Raw genomic sequence first — 18,265 nt, 5'->3', positions numbered from 1 at the left:
GCTCTTGCGCAGAATGTTGTAAATGCACACTTCTGCCGACGAGTCGATATCATTCAACTGTCATTAGCACTTCATTGTCGCACAGAAAATTTGAGATCTTGACTCCAATATCGGTTGTTGTTGAATTCTTTCAATATGAGTTCAAATTTAATGTTCAAACAAAATTCGGGATACATAGAAGGATGGCCTAGAATAATAAGCGAGGGCATCATACTAAGTTATTTGGAAGGCACAACCTCCCTGCAACCTGGTATTGGTTATCAAAATAGCTCAGGTTAAGAAATAAATGCGACAAACAGAAATGGACAAAAGTTGCAACGACTGATGAAAATCAAAATGTAGATCTACATGCCTTCACAAACATTGCCAAGAATTTGCCAAGAAAATAGGCCCTATGTAATTTAAAAAGAAACAGTTCTAAACGAAAACACAACGTTTCGCCGCAACCTGTTTTAAGGATAAGATGTACAAAAAATTACAATCATTATGTGAAGTTTAGAGCATTTCTCTAAAAGATTCGTAGATGAAAATGTTTAAACTGCTTGAAAAAGAAGGGAGCTTAAAAGTTAGCCTTGTGTTACACCTTGTGGGCATGGAATTGTATCAACCGAAACCATAATTATCTCTAACCAAGGTATTAGTTCATACTATAGCAACGATATAACATTGACAAAAGTAAAATAATGTGGCAACATTTTGTGTGATAATTTCTTGTGGTCAAAAACTTGCCGAAAGTGTAGGGGAGAAAGATAAAGTACGCCTGTCTTGTTCTGAGATACTCTTTAGTCAATTGTAATCAAAGAAAGCTGTTAATTTTCTTTTGCCAGACGTATTTAATCAAAAATTCATTAAATTGTTTATAACCTAGACAAAAATATTCTGCAAGCCCCCGGGTTATGACGGAATGCCTACTGGAGGGGTCAATTAATGGAGTCCTTCTTATAAATGGGCCATTTTCCGTCCTGGCCGTTAAAAGCAACAGGCATTGAAATCAATTGCAATCTCGCATGAGCAAATTTCTAGCTTGCCCCGTCTCTTTGCTTGGCTACATTTTTTCTACATTCTTCTTTGCATGCATGCAGATGACGTAAAGCAAGTTGGGGATAACCAAGAGCCACGATCAAAAGGAAAACCTTTAAAATATTTCAAAAGACAGTTTTTTCCAAGAGCTCACAAGGGCCTAATTTCAATAATTTCAATAGTAAGTATAGGAAATAATTTCTATACCTGGAGCATATAATTCAGCCCCCTCTCCTAGTTAATGAGAAACGTCAGCATGTTTACATTTTGTATTGTGTTTGACACAGATTCTAAACGGAATTACTTAGAGTCCCAATTGTTGTCTATCTGCCCCACACTAATGCATGTAGGGACCTTCTTACAGACCGTTCGTAGAGGCCCGTTTCACTTTATCCCTAAGCCCCCCGCCACCCCCGGTGCTTCCACTACGCCTGTGACACATATCAATACAGAGACGACAAACGACAGCGCTGGAGTAGTTACAGTTCAATTCTTCATTGATCGTCTTCATCATAATCTTCTTCTTCTTCAGATGACGTCTGGTTGGCAGTGTCAATTTGTGATTCACAAACAGGACAAGAGCATTGAAATAGGTAATTTTCTCTGTCAATAAATTTTTGCAAAATATCAGTGTTTTGAAACTATAAGAATGATGAATGTTGCAGAAAAAGTGAAGCTTTTGAGGATAATTCTGTTACTAATGCAACTAAAGTAGATGGGAACTATAATGTTTCATTTGCAAATAATAAAAGTTGTATTCATGTTAAAATGTTTGAAAAAGTTAAAAACAAGGTAAAAATTTAATCAGATAGCAGTGATCCTACGAGTTGCCTGATGATCGCATTAAGCGTGAGACTGAGAGTAGCAACTTGGAACATTCCTGTTCTATACAGAAAATCAAGAAAACGTTTCTAAAAATGGCAGGAAAACTTCGATCACCATTCCAGGGTATCACAATAAATGGGTTTTGCTTCGGATTTTATTCAATATACAAAGCTGTGAACAAAGATGTCTACCTCAGTATTTTCTGTCTACTATGCCTGCTGCGTTCACGTTGGCATTCATCGAGGTAACTGATGCAGATCTCCTGTGAATAATAAAAGGCAAATTAAGATGACTGTAAAATGTTACAAAATACCAGATTAGGAGTTCAAGAAAAAGTCTTCACACCATTTGATACATAGGGTGCATTTCATTTGCACGAAATAAATGTAATGTGTAAACAGACACAAAACCTTTAACCAGGTATGATGATGAAAACAGCAAAAAAGGTAAAGGAATAGCAGGAAAAATAAAACCAACAGTTGTTGCACTTTATTAGCAATGACGTCAAAATTGATTTGAGTAACGAACATAAAGATGGCTTCTTCAAAGACAAAAATCTATAAAGACAAAAATCTATAAAGACAAATATCTTCAAAAACGTATTGCAAACAGAAAAGTTCCCTGATAATAAATCCTATTTCGAATTTCCCTGATTCTAGATTTGTTATACATATATTAGAGATAGCAAATTGTATTTCTTGTTTTGCAACATACCTTGAAAAACAATTCACAAAAATTTTAGGACTCATGAAATTAATCTAAAACTCATTAATAAAACCTACCTCGTCTTGTTCAATATCTCTGATTGCTACCAGGACAAGAGTAGAGTTATTGTGTGGGAAAGTGACCTCTGCATTTGGGGCGCAACTATGATTACCTAAAATAAAAGAGGACAATAAATTCATACAAATATCAGACACATGACTAGCAATATTCAGCGCCAAAGCAAAAACAGACCTCGCTGCATCGTTATTTTCAAAGCATAAGAGAGAAGGGTCAATATTATCATATATCAGACAACTTAAACTGTTTTTAGATGCTATTTATTGATATCCACTTTTTAATAAAAACTATAAAAATTTTGCCCAGGGTCAATGTTCTTAATTCTTAGATGATCTGGAGCTTGGGTGTTCTTGATGTGATTCATATTTCAACATTGATTTTCCACATTTAAATAATACGAATTATTTCTAAGAAAACTAAATAACAGCTTTGCATGACATTTATTTGTTACTGGTATGGTAGATAAGGTGATATAATCTGTTCTGTTTTGTTAACACAAGAGAAAAATTTGAAAACTACAATGTCTTTTACGTCAAATTTTGGATCTAAGGACTCGATATTCTTATAAAGAGAGTTTTGTTAAGTTTGTAAGACATTGAAGGCGCAAATTGAAGCTAACAAAAACCTTGAGCATTTGTTCCCAAGTAGATGAGTTTCGTTACGATGAGAGCTCTGACGGGTAAGTAAGTGGAACTACTTAATTGTTTGCTTACTGCCTGCTCACTTATGATAGACTTTCATCACAGTGGCAGAAACGACAGATTTGAGTCACAGGCAATGGTCTAGCTATATAGATAGCGGAAATCAGGATGGGGGCCAGAAAAGGCCTAGGTGCCTAGAACAAAAATATTTATAGCCTGAAATGCCGGATAAACCGATGCAGCGATAGGAGAGTCTTATCATTGGGTCCTATTGTTAGATACTCGTTGCCAACGACGTTATTGAAAATAAAACGTTTTCGGTCTAAGTTTCATTTGAGTTTTGGCCTTTCAAAAAATCTCCATATACACGGACGCAGTGGAACGGGTGCACAGTGCTAGAAACATCAGAAATCTAAAACATCAGATAGCAAAACCATGTACACAATTTATTATGCAATTCGTCTTTTTCTCAACATAAATACTCACAGCAACTCTGCTTGATGTACAAGCCTGATCCTTCACAATTCAGGAATTGGCCAGCTTCTAAAAACATGATCATGCAACGCATATCGATTATGAAAAGGCCATATTAGTACATAATATACAAGAACACTTTCTACAAACTTTAAAAAACTCTAAATACAGTTGAGGTATCACAAATTAAAATATGTATCCTTCAATGCGGCTGGGTTCTAAAGGTTGTTTGGCAAATGAAACGTCTAAGTACAAAAAGCATGAAATACTTTATTATTTAGAGAATGAAATGAAATGAGTACTTCGTCGGTACTTTAAATACGATGTACTTGAGGAAAAAACTAGCGAGAAAGGAAGGTTCGTACAATATTCGTTTCAAAAAATCTACTTTATAAGTGCAACAAGTCTCGATTTGTTGAAAATAAGAACATCGTAGGAACACGCCAAACATCAGACAAAAAATAGAAAAATGCAGCGCACCATTTTCTTTGCCACTTACGTTAATAAAATATTTTTATTTAATACATTTTTGAAAAACGGTCTTCACAAGCTATAATCATTAAGCTTCATGTGAGTGAAGCCCACTTTTTAAAATGGTAATAAGGTAACCTGAATTATAATGGGATACCTTTTTCAATATCTTCATAAAGCTGGTCAATTTGCGCATCAACGAACTTCCTGTCGTGCTCATCAATTTCCAATGCATCAATGTTATGGACGTATTGACTTAGTGAACTGGAAGTCGTTAGAATAAATTATTAATAAAGATTATATGTGGTTGATATTTGGAAAACATTTATCCAAAGGAAACAGCTATCAATGCCTGGCCACTGAGGTGTTGATGACAAAAATATCTCAGAAATTCATTAAAGAATTTGGCATTGCAGAGAACCCTCCGTTCAAGCTAAGTGATCGATTCACTGATTTACTTCAGCCACCCCAATCACTTCAAGAATTTCCACCAGAATCTAGTGGTAATTTATGCAACCTCTCCAAATTTTGCAATTAGCTGAAATTGTCAACGGTTCAAACCTTGCAAGACTTTAAACTTATCGTGCACAATCTTATCTTCGTCCTGTTTGATTTCAGTGCAAATTTCTTCGAAGATTTTTTATGAAAGATTTCAATGGTTATATTGCATAAATTATTTTCATACACTAGACTCAGCCTTCTGCCTGGACTGAATATTGATCAATATTGCACAGTCCATAAATTTGGCAGCATTTGTGGACTGGGGCGCAGGCTAGTTAGAGGATTAAATCAAAGTAAAACAATGAAAAAGTCAAGCATTATCAAAAATGGTTTTTTGTAATAATAGAATACATAAAATCTACAGCCAGACCATTGGAAAAGAATTGTGTTGGCGTAGATAGAAGAAGCAATTGAGGGACATAGAAGATGAGGTTGACGGAAGACAGAATGGGTAGAAAACACCAGAGAATGGAGAGGTAGAACAACAAACACACTGTAAAGATACATATGGACCAAATTGGACTATGGCAAACCGAAATGAACTGAACAGCCAGACATTCTTTTTATTGAAATAAACTAAAACATGATTGACCTCAAGTCAAATTTCAAAGGAAATCTTATAACTTTGTATGCATAAGGGGTCGCTACCTGGTTCCAATGCCTTGCCCATTCATGCCAATCATGGCCATCAGTGCAGGGAAGCCATCTGGGGATAGCCACTTAAATAAAAAATATAGCATCAGTATAAGAAAGTTTAAGTGAAGTATAATGAGTATGAATGGTTTAGAAAATAAGAGGCCTACGTAATTAATCCCCGAGTTCAAGCGGAAACGAAAACAACTGATTTGCTTACATGCTCAATCCTTTGATTATAAAACGTATTCATCAGCATATTTCGCAAGACTTCCAAATTCTCCTGCAAAAGTAAAGTTTTCAATGAATAAATGCGCATGTGGGGATAAATTCTACAAAACAGACTTATAGGAAAGTTTTGCAATGCAAGAGAGAAGTTCATCAAAACTAGATTCAAGCAGCCAAACGAAAAAGGGCAAAGAAAGAATTCAATAATTTGAAAATCAGTAAAGCTACTTTATCCGATTGCTTATACCATACTTCACCATACTTAACCAAATTGCAACTTGTTCAATGAAAGATTTTTTCCTTTGCACAAACAATCAACTTGACAACAAAAAATTGCATATTATTGAAACAAACATTTGAAAGAAACATAGCATAAGAAAATATATGGCGAAATTCTTTGATTGTATACGAAAAACAGTAAACACCACAATTCGCAGGCCCCAAAATTATCAGTAGTTTTTTGGAACGTCATTTTTGTATAATTACCTTGAAATTCTCACCAAGCAGCTTATGCGCCATTTTATCTTGCAAATTCACTGGGCTGCTACAGAAAGATGAGTATTGCTTTAGAACCTTGTCAGGATCATTGGCCTAAAGTTGCATATGTAAAAATAATAAATTTATGGTAATATTTTGATACTGATGACTATTTCATTTCACAACTAAACCAAAGTGTAAATTCAGAAACAGTTTTTTGGCATATACGAAGAAAAACAAAGCACTAGGACCTAATAGGATAGTGAAAGAGACGATAACAGGACTGGATGAATTTGGAATCGACAAGCTCAAAGATGTCGTAGTTGAGATTTATAACAGTGGAGTAATACTGACGACTTCAGCAAATTGATATTCATTTCTCTACATAAGAAACCAGGAGCAATAAAAAGCAAGTTACATAGAACAATCAGCCGTATAAGTTGTTATTGCAAGATCATGTCACGAATTTGAAAATACTTTGAAGAAAGCAGACATTTTTCTACATACTAAAAGCTTTTTCATCTGACACTACTCAGAATATCATCATGCTTTTATGATATCAATCTTTGTATTGTTTACAGTACTTGAAGAGCCCTTCCATCTATTCAAAAGGATTGAGTTCCTACCACCCAAAAAGGGTTCCATTGTTTATAAACTTACGCGCACACATGATTCTGGCTACTTAGGACGCACAGCCCACAGATTGGGGGATAGGATAAAACAACATGTTTCTTCCAACATAAAAAAATAAAACTGTCTCTCAAAGAGAACATCTTTGATCCTTGATCTTGTAGATCTAAAAACACTGATTCTGCTATCGGACAACATCTTTTAGATAACCAAAATTATGCTAAAATCTATACTGACGCAGGCGCGGATCCAGCCTAAAATCTGACTTATGCAAAAGTTTTCAGAAAGAATAAACCACACCCTTTTTTATGGGTAACGCCCAAAGGTTCTTGGTATAAAAATTATATAACTGATATCAAGATATCAGTATGGCTGCTCGAAAAAGAAATTAAGGGAACAGTTAGTATCAATAGAAATTGATAAACAACACTAAATTGCTTAAAGATATTTACAGTTATTCTTGATGGTTTTTCCCTTTTACCGAATACCTTAACGATAGGATAAGATAAATCGTCGACTAAGGCATAAAATATTTTAAATTTCATATGTTATCCTTAGGAAACGAGATAACGCAACGATTCCTAAGGATCAAAGAAATGAGAGAGTTGAATATAAGGGTTGTCTAGAAATCAATCCTTTATCGTGGCGTGATGCTGCTATAAAATTAACAACAAAAGTAAAAAGCTTGCAAATTCGTAAAATCATAAACCCCAAAAACTGTCAGCATCTCCACTTCAAAATGCCATACTGCACAGAGTCAATCTTATGCTCTCTCTATCTGTCAAATTTCTCAATGTGTTTTTTAAAGAGTTGGCAAAACTGATTATATATGATTTGACTTAAAAGGCGACTCTGTAAATGAAATGGAAATGCGATTCGACGTTTCGAGCATGCTCATTCGCATTACAACACGCTAAAGTAAATTTTTATTATGCAGCTTGTGTCAGGGGAAGAAGTTGTAAATCCTAATTTTTCAAACTCTGAAAATTCTTGGAAAATAGCTGGATAATAATAAGACTAGAAAACAAATGACGAGCAAACAAGTTTGAGAATTATTATGAATGATTTGCAACGGCAATTTAAATGAAAATGGATGCACCATAGCACTATACAAAGCTGGATTATGAAAGCTTAAAAAAGCGAAAGGTTCTACCTCTTGAACTCAGAATTCTAATGAAACACAAAGATGCTTGAAAATATAAAGAGAAACGTAAAAAGGTTATTTACAAAAAAGGACGCTGATGAGTTAAGATAAGATGTCTAAAAGTTTCATCCGGCGAGGATTCTCTCGAGCAAAAACATCAATGGCCTGGAAAGGATCAACTTCAATCTCCCTTTGAACATGCAGCAAGGCAAGACCATCCATGCGTTCTTGGCCCATAGTGTTTCGAAGGTAGGTCTTTAAGCGACGTAAAACAGAAATTGATCTTTTGCAAGAACAAGACGTTACAGAAATAGTAGCTGCTATTTGAAGAGCGACAAATAAGTTAGGGAAAGTGATCTTGTCAATGTCGGGTAAAACTGCTGCTAGGCTTGATGGAAATGGACCTTGATACATTTTCCATTTGGTCTCCCACATTTTCAGTTCAGTTGCTAAATACCGTGGTTCGGGAAGATCATCTCTATATATTGACAGATATTTTTCGAAATTGATAGACCAATTTTGATTGGAAACAACTGCTCGAGGAATGCATAAAAGCAATTTAGAATGTTTAAGTTTTGCTTCGAAAAGCGACTTTCTATTTCACTAGTAAGACGATCAAGGAAAGGCACCGTAATGACACGACGATAATAAACAGAGGGGCAATCGGCTGGCGTATTTGCGCGGTTCGGTTGTCTACCGGCTAGTCGTGGATAAGAAGGACTCGTTCCAACACTACTGGCAATATCAACAGCTTCTTGAAAATATACATTGTGCAGATCATCAACTGCTTCTCGCATTCTCTTCAACATCGAAAAAAGAAGTGTAACCTTTTCTACCGACGCTAAAATGCCAATCCCAGGAGACTGAAGTTGTTTGGTAAGAGTTCGTGTTACCTCTAAAACACGGGAAACAACAACAAGACAGACGATGAAATCGAAGGACAGTGTTGCATGAAACAAACCATTTGCATCTCTTATGGAATCAACACTCCACGACCGATCTACATTATTCTTTACTGATGCTAAGCAAGCAACAACCGCTTCTAATACTTCAACAAACACGTCCAGCCCATCGATTCGGACAATCCATCTTGTCTTGCAGACATCAAGCACACGTTTATGTCGGGCATTTGGCAGCAAGCTTTCGATTTCTCTTTTCAGATACTTATAACGTTTTAGGTGAGCATCGAAAAATTTGCCAGCAACGCGAACGTGCCCCATCATATTCCTAACAAGCTGCAACTTACACGATGGAGCAACGCACATGTTAAGAATATGGGACTTGCAATGGACATATATTGCTTTCGGGTGATCACGCTGAATAATGGAGGAAGCACCGTTAGCCTTTCCTGCCATATTCCCAGCACCATCGTAGCCCTGACCCCGACAGAGACCTATATTAAGGCCAAGCTTTTTAAGAGCTTGAAGAATGTTTGCCGCTATTGCTTGACCTGACAGTCCTCCGGAGCATAAATAAAATCCAAGAAATGACTCTCGAATCTTAAAGTTGGCATCAACAAACCTGATAGCAAGTGCCATTTGTACTTGGTTGCTCATGTCAGATGCCTCGTCAACAAGAACAGAAACGTATTTGGCATCTAAGATTTCATCTGTTATGGCACTTTCAACAATTTTACCACAAATACGAATGATTTCGCTTTGGGTGGTTTTTGACTGATAAGTAGCTGACTTTGGCGCTGTGGCAAGATGTTCTTGGAACAATGCATTGTTGCTATACTTTGAGAGGTACTGCAAGATTGCTTGGAAGTTACCTGGGTTATACTTTACGTCGTCGCGATACTGCGAATCGACACGGTGCGACCTTGGTGAAATATTTTGCCTAGCGCAATAAATTACTCCAGCAACAATGGGAAGCAGTTTACATCGATTGAGGTCAACAGTCTTCGAAATCATGCTATCACACATGATATTTATAGGCTTTGCCGTTCCTTCCATGCGAGCCTTAAACTCAGTAGCTGAGTGTTGATGTCTGATGAACTGTTGATTTCAACTGATGATTCTTGAAGCGTTTTAGGGCTGTTCCCCATTGGTTGAATGGCAATTTAAACAAAAATGTTAACTTAGATGCATTATGAGATGCCTCTCCACCAAACAGAACATAGTTTATACAGAGAGCACCATCAAGTACCTTTGACACCAATAGAGAGCTACTAGGCACAGATTTTGTTAAAAAGTTGCTTGTAGAACCTGGTCTGTCTTCAAAAGAATCTTCTCTTGACATTTTTAATGAAAAGCTGTCCAAGATTAATTTCTGCTTTCTTTTACATGATACCAAATTGTTTTCTAAAAGCTCCTGTGGCACTGGTTTTGGTGGGGACAATGGAGGAATAGATTGTTTTGCTGGGACAACTAGAAAACTCCTTAAAGTACCTTAGACATTCGAAACAGAAGAAACTTGAGCAGCAGAAGATTCAGTGTTGCAATCTTTTAGCAAATCTGAGATAGTTTCCATCACAACATATTCTGAAAAAGAGTAGCAGGGAAACGCTTTGTAATTTCATAAAAAAGGAAGACCATTTTTTTGCCAAGGAAGTCACCATAGAATTAATGAATTTAATTTTTGCTGACAACCACCATTAAAATAACAAGAAATTGAAAAAGAATAGAGATGGACAAACCAGAAATAGAATGGAGAGGCATCTGAAAATCCATTGGTTGTTGAAGTATGACTAGTGTCGTTTTAATGAATTTTGTGATAAGATGCAACTTGACATATTTTGTATTAGATGTAGAACATTACACTCAGATTTACTGTTAGTAAACCATCCTCTCCATTAATGTCTACAAGCTAAGCTGCATAGACAATAAATGAATCAAAATGATTTTGTGGATGGATAGTGTTTTCTTAGCTTTCATGCTAAATCATGACAAAGAAAATTACCAAGCTATTAAGGGGGTATTTGTTAATACTTACAGTTGAGTCAGCCACTGTAAATAATATCTAGATATTGTTTTGATTGCCTTATTCAGGTGGCATGATCCCACCAGGGTTCAGCGAATAAGGAGATAATCAGTATACTTTTTAGCATACACCAAAATAAAGTTATGTTTTTCAGTATTTATTCCAATACTATTTATAAATAAAAAATCAAATAAAGCATAACAAAAGAAACCAAAAGTGGAAAGGTTTTCTGTCAGTGCAACTTTTTTATGGCTATCTTACTATTTTGTCAAATGGCCATTGTACCCCTAAGAGTAAGTAGCAAAATTGTTACAAAAAGAAAAGGATTTTGGGATTTTTTCAGGGATTTCTAGAAAAAGCCAGGACTCGTTCTTAAGGTACTCATAGTTATATTTGATCCAGAATAGAATTATGATGTTTCCTTTGTCTACCTCTTGAGTTAGCCTTACAAGGACTTAAGAAAAGTTTTCTTTGACTTAAAATTAAAAAGTAAAATTTTCATGGGGAATTTTTCAGAATAAGCGCACTTTGCAGGCAGGGGCAAAACTACTGGGGGGTATGGGGGGTGCTGCACCCCCCCAATCATTAAAATAGCAGATTTTGTCGGGCAAATTTATGGTTGCCAGTGTATCTGCCCAGCAAATCTGGAAATTTTCTTTATGTCACACTTTTATTGCTACTTTTTGCCCTAGCTTGGTTGTTTAATCAGGTCTTTTCCCCCATCTTTTTTTCAATCTCCTCCCAGTTGGGAAAACAAAACAGAAACGAGGCTAGGAACAGCAACATATATACATTTCTGTTTTTTTTTGTCCACCGATCAGCGCTTTCGTCTCGAGCTCGACACGCACATGTTTATCTTCGCCTCGCGATGAAGTCTGAAGTATTGATCGACAGCGAAAGTATAGACGGAAAGTAAAGTGTGTTTGATGCGAGAAGGAAATGAACACTGTGCATACCCCCCCCCCCACCCCTACTTTTTGCAAACCAAGAGAGCTTTTTTCAAAATTCTTTGTTGTGATTTCTAAATTTTCCCTTGACAAGCCCCCGCCCCCCTTTCCATTCTGCCTCGGAGCCCATGGAACACCAACAGTTTTAGAAGCATCATAAATCAAAGCATGAAGGATATACCATCTCGGAATACTTTGTTGAGAAAAATCAATCAATACTTTCTTTTCCAAATGTAAGAAACTTTCATCATACATTCATAAGGAGTTACACTTACAGTTCGGAAGTATTGCACCCTTCGCTAGAAAATGGTCATACAGACGCCAAAGTATTTTAACTAAAAAAATTCGAATAACCGTAACAAGTAACAGAAAGTTTTAATCAGTTCAAGCGGAAAATAATATAAAATTTATCAAGAAATTGTAGTTAAGATATCAATTGCAAAAAACTTTCGAGTTTATTCTATTTCTGAACAAGCTTACGAAAACACAAAAATTGAGCTTTAATGTTAGGTGCACCTGTAAAATACCTCCAATAAAAAACTTTCCTTTGCTTGAGGGATTTTGTGATGGTGAATTTAGAGATACGTACTTTGTGCTTGGGTGTCTAACAATGTTGAAATTGCTTCCGGAGCAACCGAAAATTGAAAATGAAACTCAGAAAATGCAACTGAAGCTCTTTTTTGTTGAAACAATGTAATCTGCGTAGCTGTTTCTAAATTCCGAAATTTCCTAGCTCCGTTTTGGTGTTCCACTTTGATAAAATTGAGACCCTACTTCAATCCCCTTTTTTGAATTGCTTTCTCAATAGCTATGTGATTTAGAAAGTGAAAATGTTTATAGCCAACACCAGACAAACTAGAGGCATATTTCTTGACTTTAAAAAAACAGCCTGAGTCTAAAGACCCTCTCTCGGGCTTCCCGATGATTCCAGCCCTTGAGGCGATGTGCTCTAAAAATGAAGTTCATGTATGACACGCCCTGTCATCAAGCATGCCACCCCCTTTCGTCAGGCATCTAAGCTTCATACCCCCCTAATGAAAATAGTGAAGTTTCGCCCCTGTTTGCAGGTGCATAGTTCAAAACATGACAAGAGTATAATTCAGAAAACTTTTTGTTCAATGAATCTCAAAAATAACAGAAGGCAATATTCATATATAACAGATAATTCAATGTGGCAGCCTATACAACAACAAAATATATCAAAGAACACCTGAACTGTGTGCATTGATGAAAATTAAGATAACTCTACGATATACCAAGCAGCTACAGAAACTTGGCAGCAGACCCTTGATACCTTTCGAAAAATGTGTCTTTCCTAGGCCCAAGGTTTGATTTATAAAAATAATGAGTGCTAGTGGGAGGGGCGCAGCCTTGTGGCAGCATGTGCCTACAACATCGGAAGTCTTGCTATCTTAAGTCTTTCTAAAAATATTTAACTCCTACTAAAATCCTAACTGATACGCTATGAGCTCCTACATCATGAATATTGAGCCAATATCCATAATCAGAGGTTGATATGACCTCATCAATGACAAGGCTTCCTAACACCTTTGTGGCCTGGCTCTAGGGTTAGGGTTAGGGTTGGTTAGGGTTGGTTAGGGTTAGGGTTAAGTGATAATTTATTTTAAATTGTTAAATGTAAAATTTGCTCAGTTATACAGGTTAGGGTTAGGGTTAGGCCTAGGGTTAGGTTAGGGTTAGGTGATATTTTATTTTAAATTGTTAAATGTAAAATTTGCTCAGTTATACAGGTTAGGGTTAGGGTTAGGGTTAGGGTTAAGTGATATTTTATTTTAAATTTTTAAATGTAAAATTTGTTCAGTTATACAGGTTAGGGTTAGGGTTAGGCCTAGGGTTAGGTTAGGGTTAGGGTTAAGTGATATTTTATTTTAAATTGTTAAATGTAAAATTTGTTCAGTTATACAGGTTAGGGTTAGGGTTAGGGTTAGGGTTAAGTGATATTTTATTTTAAATTGTTAAATGTAAAATTTGCTCAGGTATACAGGTTAGGGTTAGGGTTAGGGTTAGGGTTAGGGTTAAGTGATATTTTATTTTAAATTGTTTAATGTAAAATTTGCTCAGTTATACAGGTTAGGGTTAGGGTTAGGGTTAGGGTTAGGGTTAAGTGATATTTTATTTTAAATCGTTAAATATAAAATTTGCTCAGTTATACAGGTTAGGGTTAGGGTTAGGGTTAGGCCTAGGGTTAGGTTAGGGTTAGGGTTAGGGTTAAGTGATATTTTATTTTAAATTGTTAAATATAAAATTTGCTCAGTTATACAGGTTAGGGTTAGGGTTAGGGTTAGGGTTAAGTGATATTTTATTTTAAATTGTTAAATATAAAATTTGCTCAGTTTTACAGGTTAGGGTTAGGGTTAGGGTTAGGGTTAGGGTTAAGTGATATTTTATTTTAAATTTGCTCAGTTATACAGGTTAGGGTTAGGGTTAGGGTTAGGGTTAAGTGATTTTTTATTTTAAATTGTTAAATATAAAATTTGCTCAGTTATACAGGTTAGGGTTAGGGTTAGGGTTGGGGTTAAGTGATATTTTATTTTTAACTGTTAAATGTAAAATTTGCTCAGTTATACAGGTTAGGGTTAGGGTTGGGGTTAGGCCTAGGGTTAGGTTAGGGTTAGGTGATATTTTATTTTAAATTGTTTAATGTAAAACTTGCTTAGTTATACAGGTTAGGGTTAGGGTTAGGCCTGTATAACTGAGCATATTTACATTTAACAATTTAAAATAAAATATCACTTAAACCTAACCCTAACCTAACCTTAGGCCTAACTCTAACCCTAACCTGTATAAATGAGAAAATTTTACATTTAAGAATCTAAAATAAAATATCATTTAACCCTAACCTAACCAACCCTAACTCTAACCTTAACCCAAACCCTAACCTTAACCCAACCCTAACCCTAACCCTAACCCTAACCCTAACCCTAACCCTAACCCTAACCCTAACCCTAACCTGTATAACTAAGCAAATTTTACATTTAACAATTTAAAATAAAATATCATTTACCTTATTAAACAAAGATCAACTGCCCTGCAAAGCTAGCTAGCTGGAAACTTCAGCAGGACACCAGAATAAACTGTGATCAGTGTTGCAAGTTCAAATGAGTAAAATTACAAAGGTGAAACTGCAAAGGCCAATTTTAATCCTATTGGTTACTGTTAACAATTGCATAGGTCAACTCGGATTCTTATTGGTTGCATTAACCACTGCAGAGGTGAACTCTGCTTTCTATTCGATAATTCAAATCTGACCTATGCTTGCACCAAAGATTGCAGAGGTGAAGTAAGTGCTGATTGGTTTACAAGATGTTTGCATAGGTCAAGCCCGTGGTGATTGGCTCTTGGGGGACAAACAAGCTACTGGATTCAGAAAATACGGACCAGAGAAATAACTAGAATCACCACAAGAAAGGGTTGTGCATAAGCTGAATGATAGTCAGCAAAATACATGATCTGTCATACGTATGCTGTTGGTATCAATGGGGGGGGGGCTGATTTAGGGCAGAAGTTTCTGAAGAATTTGACAAAGAAACTATTGGTCAAAGATTTTCATGGTGTTAATTTTTTACTTAGACTCTATATATTTCATAGCGTACAGTTTTGATCTATGTTCTGACATTTTAAACTCTGAAGAGTGTCAGACGAAAGGCTTTAGTTTACTTAAATGTTTGCTTTTTTCAAAGCCATTTTCAAGTTTTGTACCACCAAAAAATTGTTTGCAAATTTCTACTTTTGCTATTGTTTTTGCAACATTTTGTGCAAGAGCCCCAGCCAGTTGATATTTTGATGGCACTACACCACTGTTTAAAATCCATGCTTATGTATGACAGAGAGTGTTGGACAATTACCCAAATGAAGAAAAGGGTTGAAGCAGTTGAATCAAATGTTCAGAGGGTGTCTCATGACTTTGACACTGATGATAATTTTCTCACCATTTTGAATTGACATAGCTTTACTTATTTTTGGCTGTTTCTGTACAGAACGTAAATCTAAACGAGGGAAGGCAGCCCTTGGTAGACATAACTGCAAATAAATCTCAACATAAAAATAATCAAAGTCAAAACATCAAAATAATAAGGCAACAATTCAAATTTTATAACTACCTTTACCACAGTAGCAATCATCCTGCAAATCAACCAAATGGTTGTTGTCTCTGGTGGGTAATGCATATTTCTAGAAAAAATTACAAATCAGGATGGTTGAGAAGGCCTATAATAATTAGTGCATCATTTCTGATTATTTCCTTTCTTTTTTTTATTGCAGAAATAAGAGCTAAAATGCTCTTAGCCCAGACTGGAGAGTGCTCTTAGCCCACATCTTGCTAGAACCTCTGGCGCTGTATGAGATAAAGGGCCTTAAATTACTGTGTCAAAACAGTTTGCTGTGACATAAAGAACATTTGCAACAAATATCAACCAGTCAAGGTAAAAAAATGAAATGAAATCTAGTAATGAAAAAACAATAACATCTTTGTTGTGTAATTACATTGATTTGATCTGTTTGGAAGGAGGCATTGCATACTTTTTCTCTTGAACAGAAGCCATGGCCTCTGCTTTTGCCAAAATAATACTTTTGTAGCTTCCATCGGAAGGCAGCTTCTATTGCTTTTGGAGGCACACATTGTCCATTTTTTAAAACAAACCATCGAAACTATTGCTGTGCTCAAGTTGTAATATATAGCTACAGTCACATTAGATTAAGCCTTAGCATTTAGAATAGCTTCTACATTTGTATCTTAGGAAAGTGTTCTTTTTCTAACAGTACCTGCTTAAGGACTTAAGGAGATGCACAACTTTTTCTGAGATTTTATTTTCTTATGTTGATTCTAACCAGGGCCGCTTCTATACTAAAACTTATGGCACTGGCAAAATTTGTACATCCACCTGACTTCAATACTCAAACTGCTTCTGTTATCATATTTATTATCAGGTTCATAATATCATATTTTCTGTGTTTATTGCATAAAACAACTTTACCTCCATATTTCATCAAGTTGGTTGAATGGATGTTCAGAATCTTCTTTTGCAGCTCCTAGACACAAAATGTCATGATACTGGTCATATGCTTCTTGTCTAACTCTTCTGAACAATAATTTGCCTAGAAGAGAGTTTGGTGCAAACTTGCAGATTAAAATGAAAGCCATAGAAATAAAACAAAGCATTCAAATGAAATCAAAATAAAAAGGAGATTTTGTTATCTCTGTGTTCCTGTTTTAACTAGCACACATTTCTAACAACCTTCAGAAATTAAATCGATAAACTTTTTTGGAAGTTTCAGAGTTTGTTAAATTATTGCACGTATAAGTTTTGATTTATGTTTGAAACAAATCTTAGAATAATATATGTTTATATAAATGTCTTTAATTGTTCCTAATGCAAAAATGAAACAAAAAGTTATACAATTGATGATAAAATTGGCCCAAGCATTTCAACTTCAAAACAACTTGCATCATGATATAAGATTTCTTTATTTGAAACCTCAAAGCAACGTACTGAGCATGCTGGACACTTTGTATGAGAGCATCTTGCTTTTTCTATCCCGCAACACTCTTTATATGGTAGTTGTAAATCAATATTTCCACTGAGTCTTCTCGCCATCTCCTCTGCAGTTTCGAGTGATCTGAGGCAGTGATTGCAGGCAACATATTTGTAAAAAGAATTCCACGAAAATTGACAACATATCAAAGGCCTCTCCATCAAAATATGTTCACCTTCTCTGATTTTGTCTTTTGCATACAATCCTTTTCCCTTTTGAGGCGTAATTTTACAATAAACATTTTTATCAACAAAACAACCTTGATTATCGCTGGCAGCCATCTTTTTCTCTGACCATGTGCGCATAACCTCTTTCTCGTTTCTCGTGAAAAACTCAAAAATGATTTTTACCCCTTTTTCTAAAGAAAATGAAAACTGGTACAAACGGCATAAACAAGTGAATAAATGAAGCAACAGCTTCTGGTACCTCAACCACTGGCGGCTTATGGGAAAATTAATTCATTTAATCATATATTTAATTATTCATTATTAATACACTCTACTTTATTTTTTTCATTCTTGCCTGGGATGTGTTGCATAATCTTCCTTCAAAGACTTCAAGAGAAAAACAACAGTTTGCCTATCACAGGGCAAAATCATTTTCGACATCCATATCTTGACTTGAGACTCCAATGTTACCTTTTTAGGATCTCAGTCAAAAAGTGATGTGTTAAACTAGCTCTGACTTTCCCTACTGCTTTACGACCAGTAAAAAATTCGTTTTGTTTTGATATAATGTCATGTGGACATCTCTTTCTCGTGTTCATTCCTTGTTTTTTCAAGTTGATGAAAATTTCTAGTGAATTACTTCATAAATCGTTGGAAAGACCTTAAATCTAAAATTTCAATTATTCTCAGAATGTTTGAGCAAGGGTCTTTTCAATTTTGTTACATTTGGGCCTAAACTTTCTTGTGACCATTTTCGGAAAATTTGTGCATGAGATTGTTGGCTTTTTATTCCAAAGTTACTAATAACAAGGGTTTTATGCTTCATCGTCGAAAAAAGTATGAGATTAC

At 35.6% G+C, this 18,265-nt stretch overlaps 2 protein-coding genes across 2 annotated transcripts; both read right to left on the bottom strand.

Annotated features, from left to right (window-relative positions):
* Positions 1-325: 325 nt before the first annotated feature.
* Positions 326-17,375, bottom strand: LOC135696282 (protein-lysine N-trimethyltransferase SMYD5). The gene is made up of 11 exons (XM_065215629.2): positions 17,207-17,375; positions 16,691-16,811; positions 15,818-15,887; positions 6,063-6,167; positions 5,569-5,631; positions 5,364-5,434; positions 4,372-4,478; positions 3,756-3,812; positions 2,628-2,722; positions 2,037-2,107; positions 326-1,623 (listed from the first exon to the last, which is right to left on the bottom strand). The coding sequence occupies exons 1-11, from the start codon at positions 17,235-17,237 to the stop codon at positions 1,515-1,517; spliced, it is 900 nt and encodes a 299-aa protein (XP_065071701.2). The 5' UTR covers positions 17,238-17,375; the 3' UTR covers positions 326-1,514.
* On the bottom strand, positions 6,178-11,714 carry LOC148958543 (52 kDa repressor of the inhibitor of the protein kinase-like). The gene is made up of 2 exons (XM_089112451.1): positions 8,298-11,714; positions 6,178-8,265 (listed from the first exon to the last, which is right to left on the bottom strand). The coding sequence occupies exons 1-2, from the start codon at positions 9,780-9,782 to the stop codon at positions 7,930-7,932; spliced, it is 1,821 nt and encodes a 606-aa protein (XP_088968577.1). The 5' UTR covers positions 9,783-11,714; the 3' UTR covers positions 6,178-7,929.
* Positions 17,376-18,265: the final 890 nt, after the last annotated feature.

The sequence above is a fragment of the Rhopilema esculentum genome, chromosome 14 (assembly GCF_057945365.1).
Source record: "Rhopilema esculentum isolate cy_ngs chromosome 14, ASM5794536v1, whole genome shotgun sequence".
In the NCBI taxonomy this organism is placed as follows: Eukaryota; Metazoa; Cnidaria; class Scyphozoa; order Rhizostomeae; family Rhizostomatidae; genus Rhopilema; species Rhopilema esculentum.
This window is presented reverse-complemented; position numbering and strand designations above follow the sequence as displayed.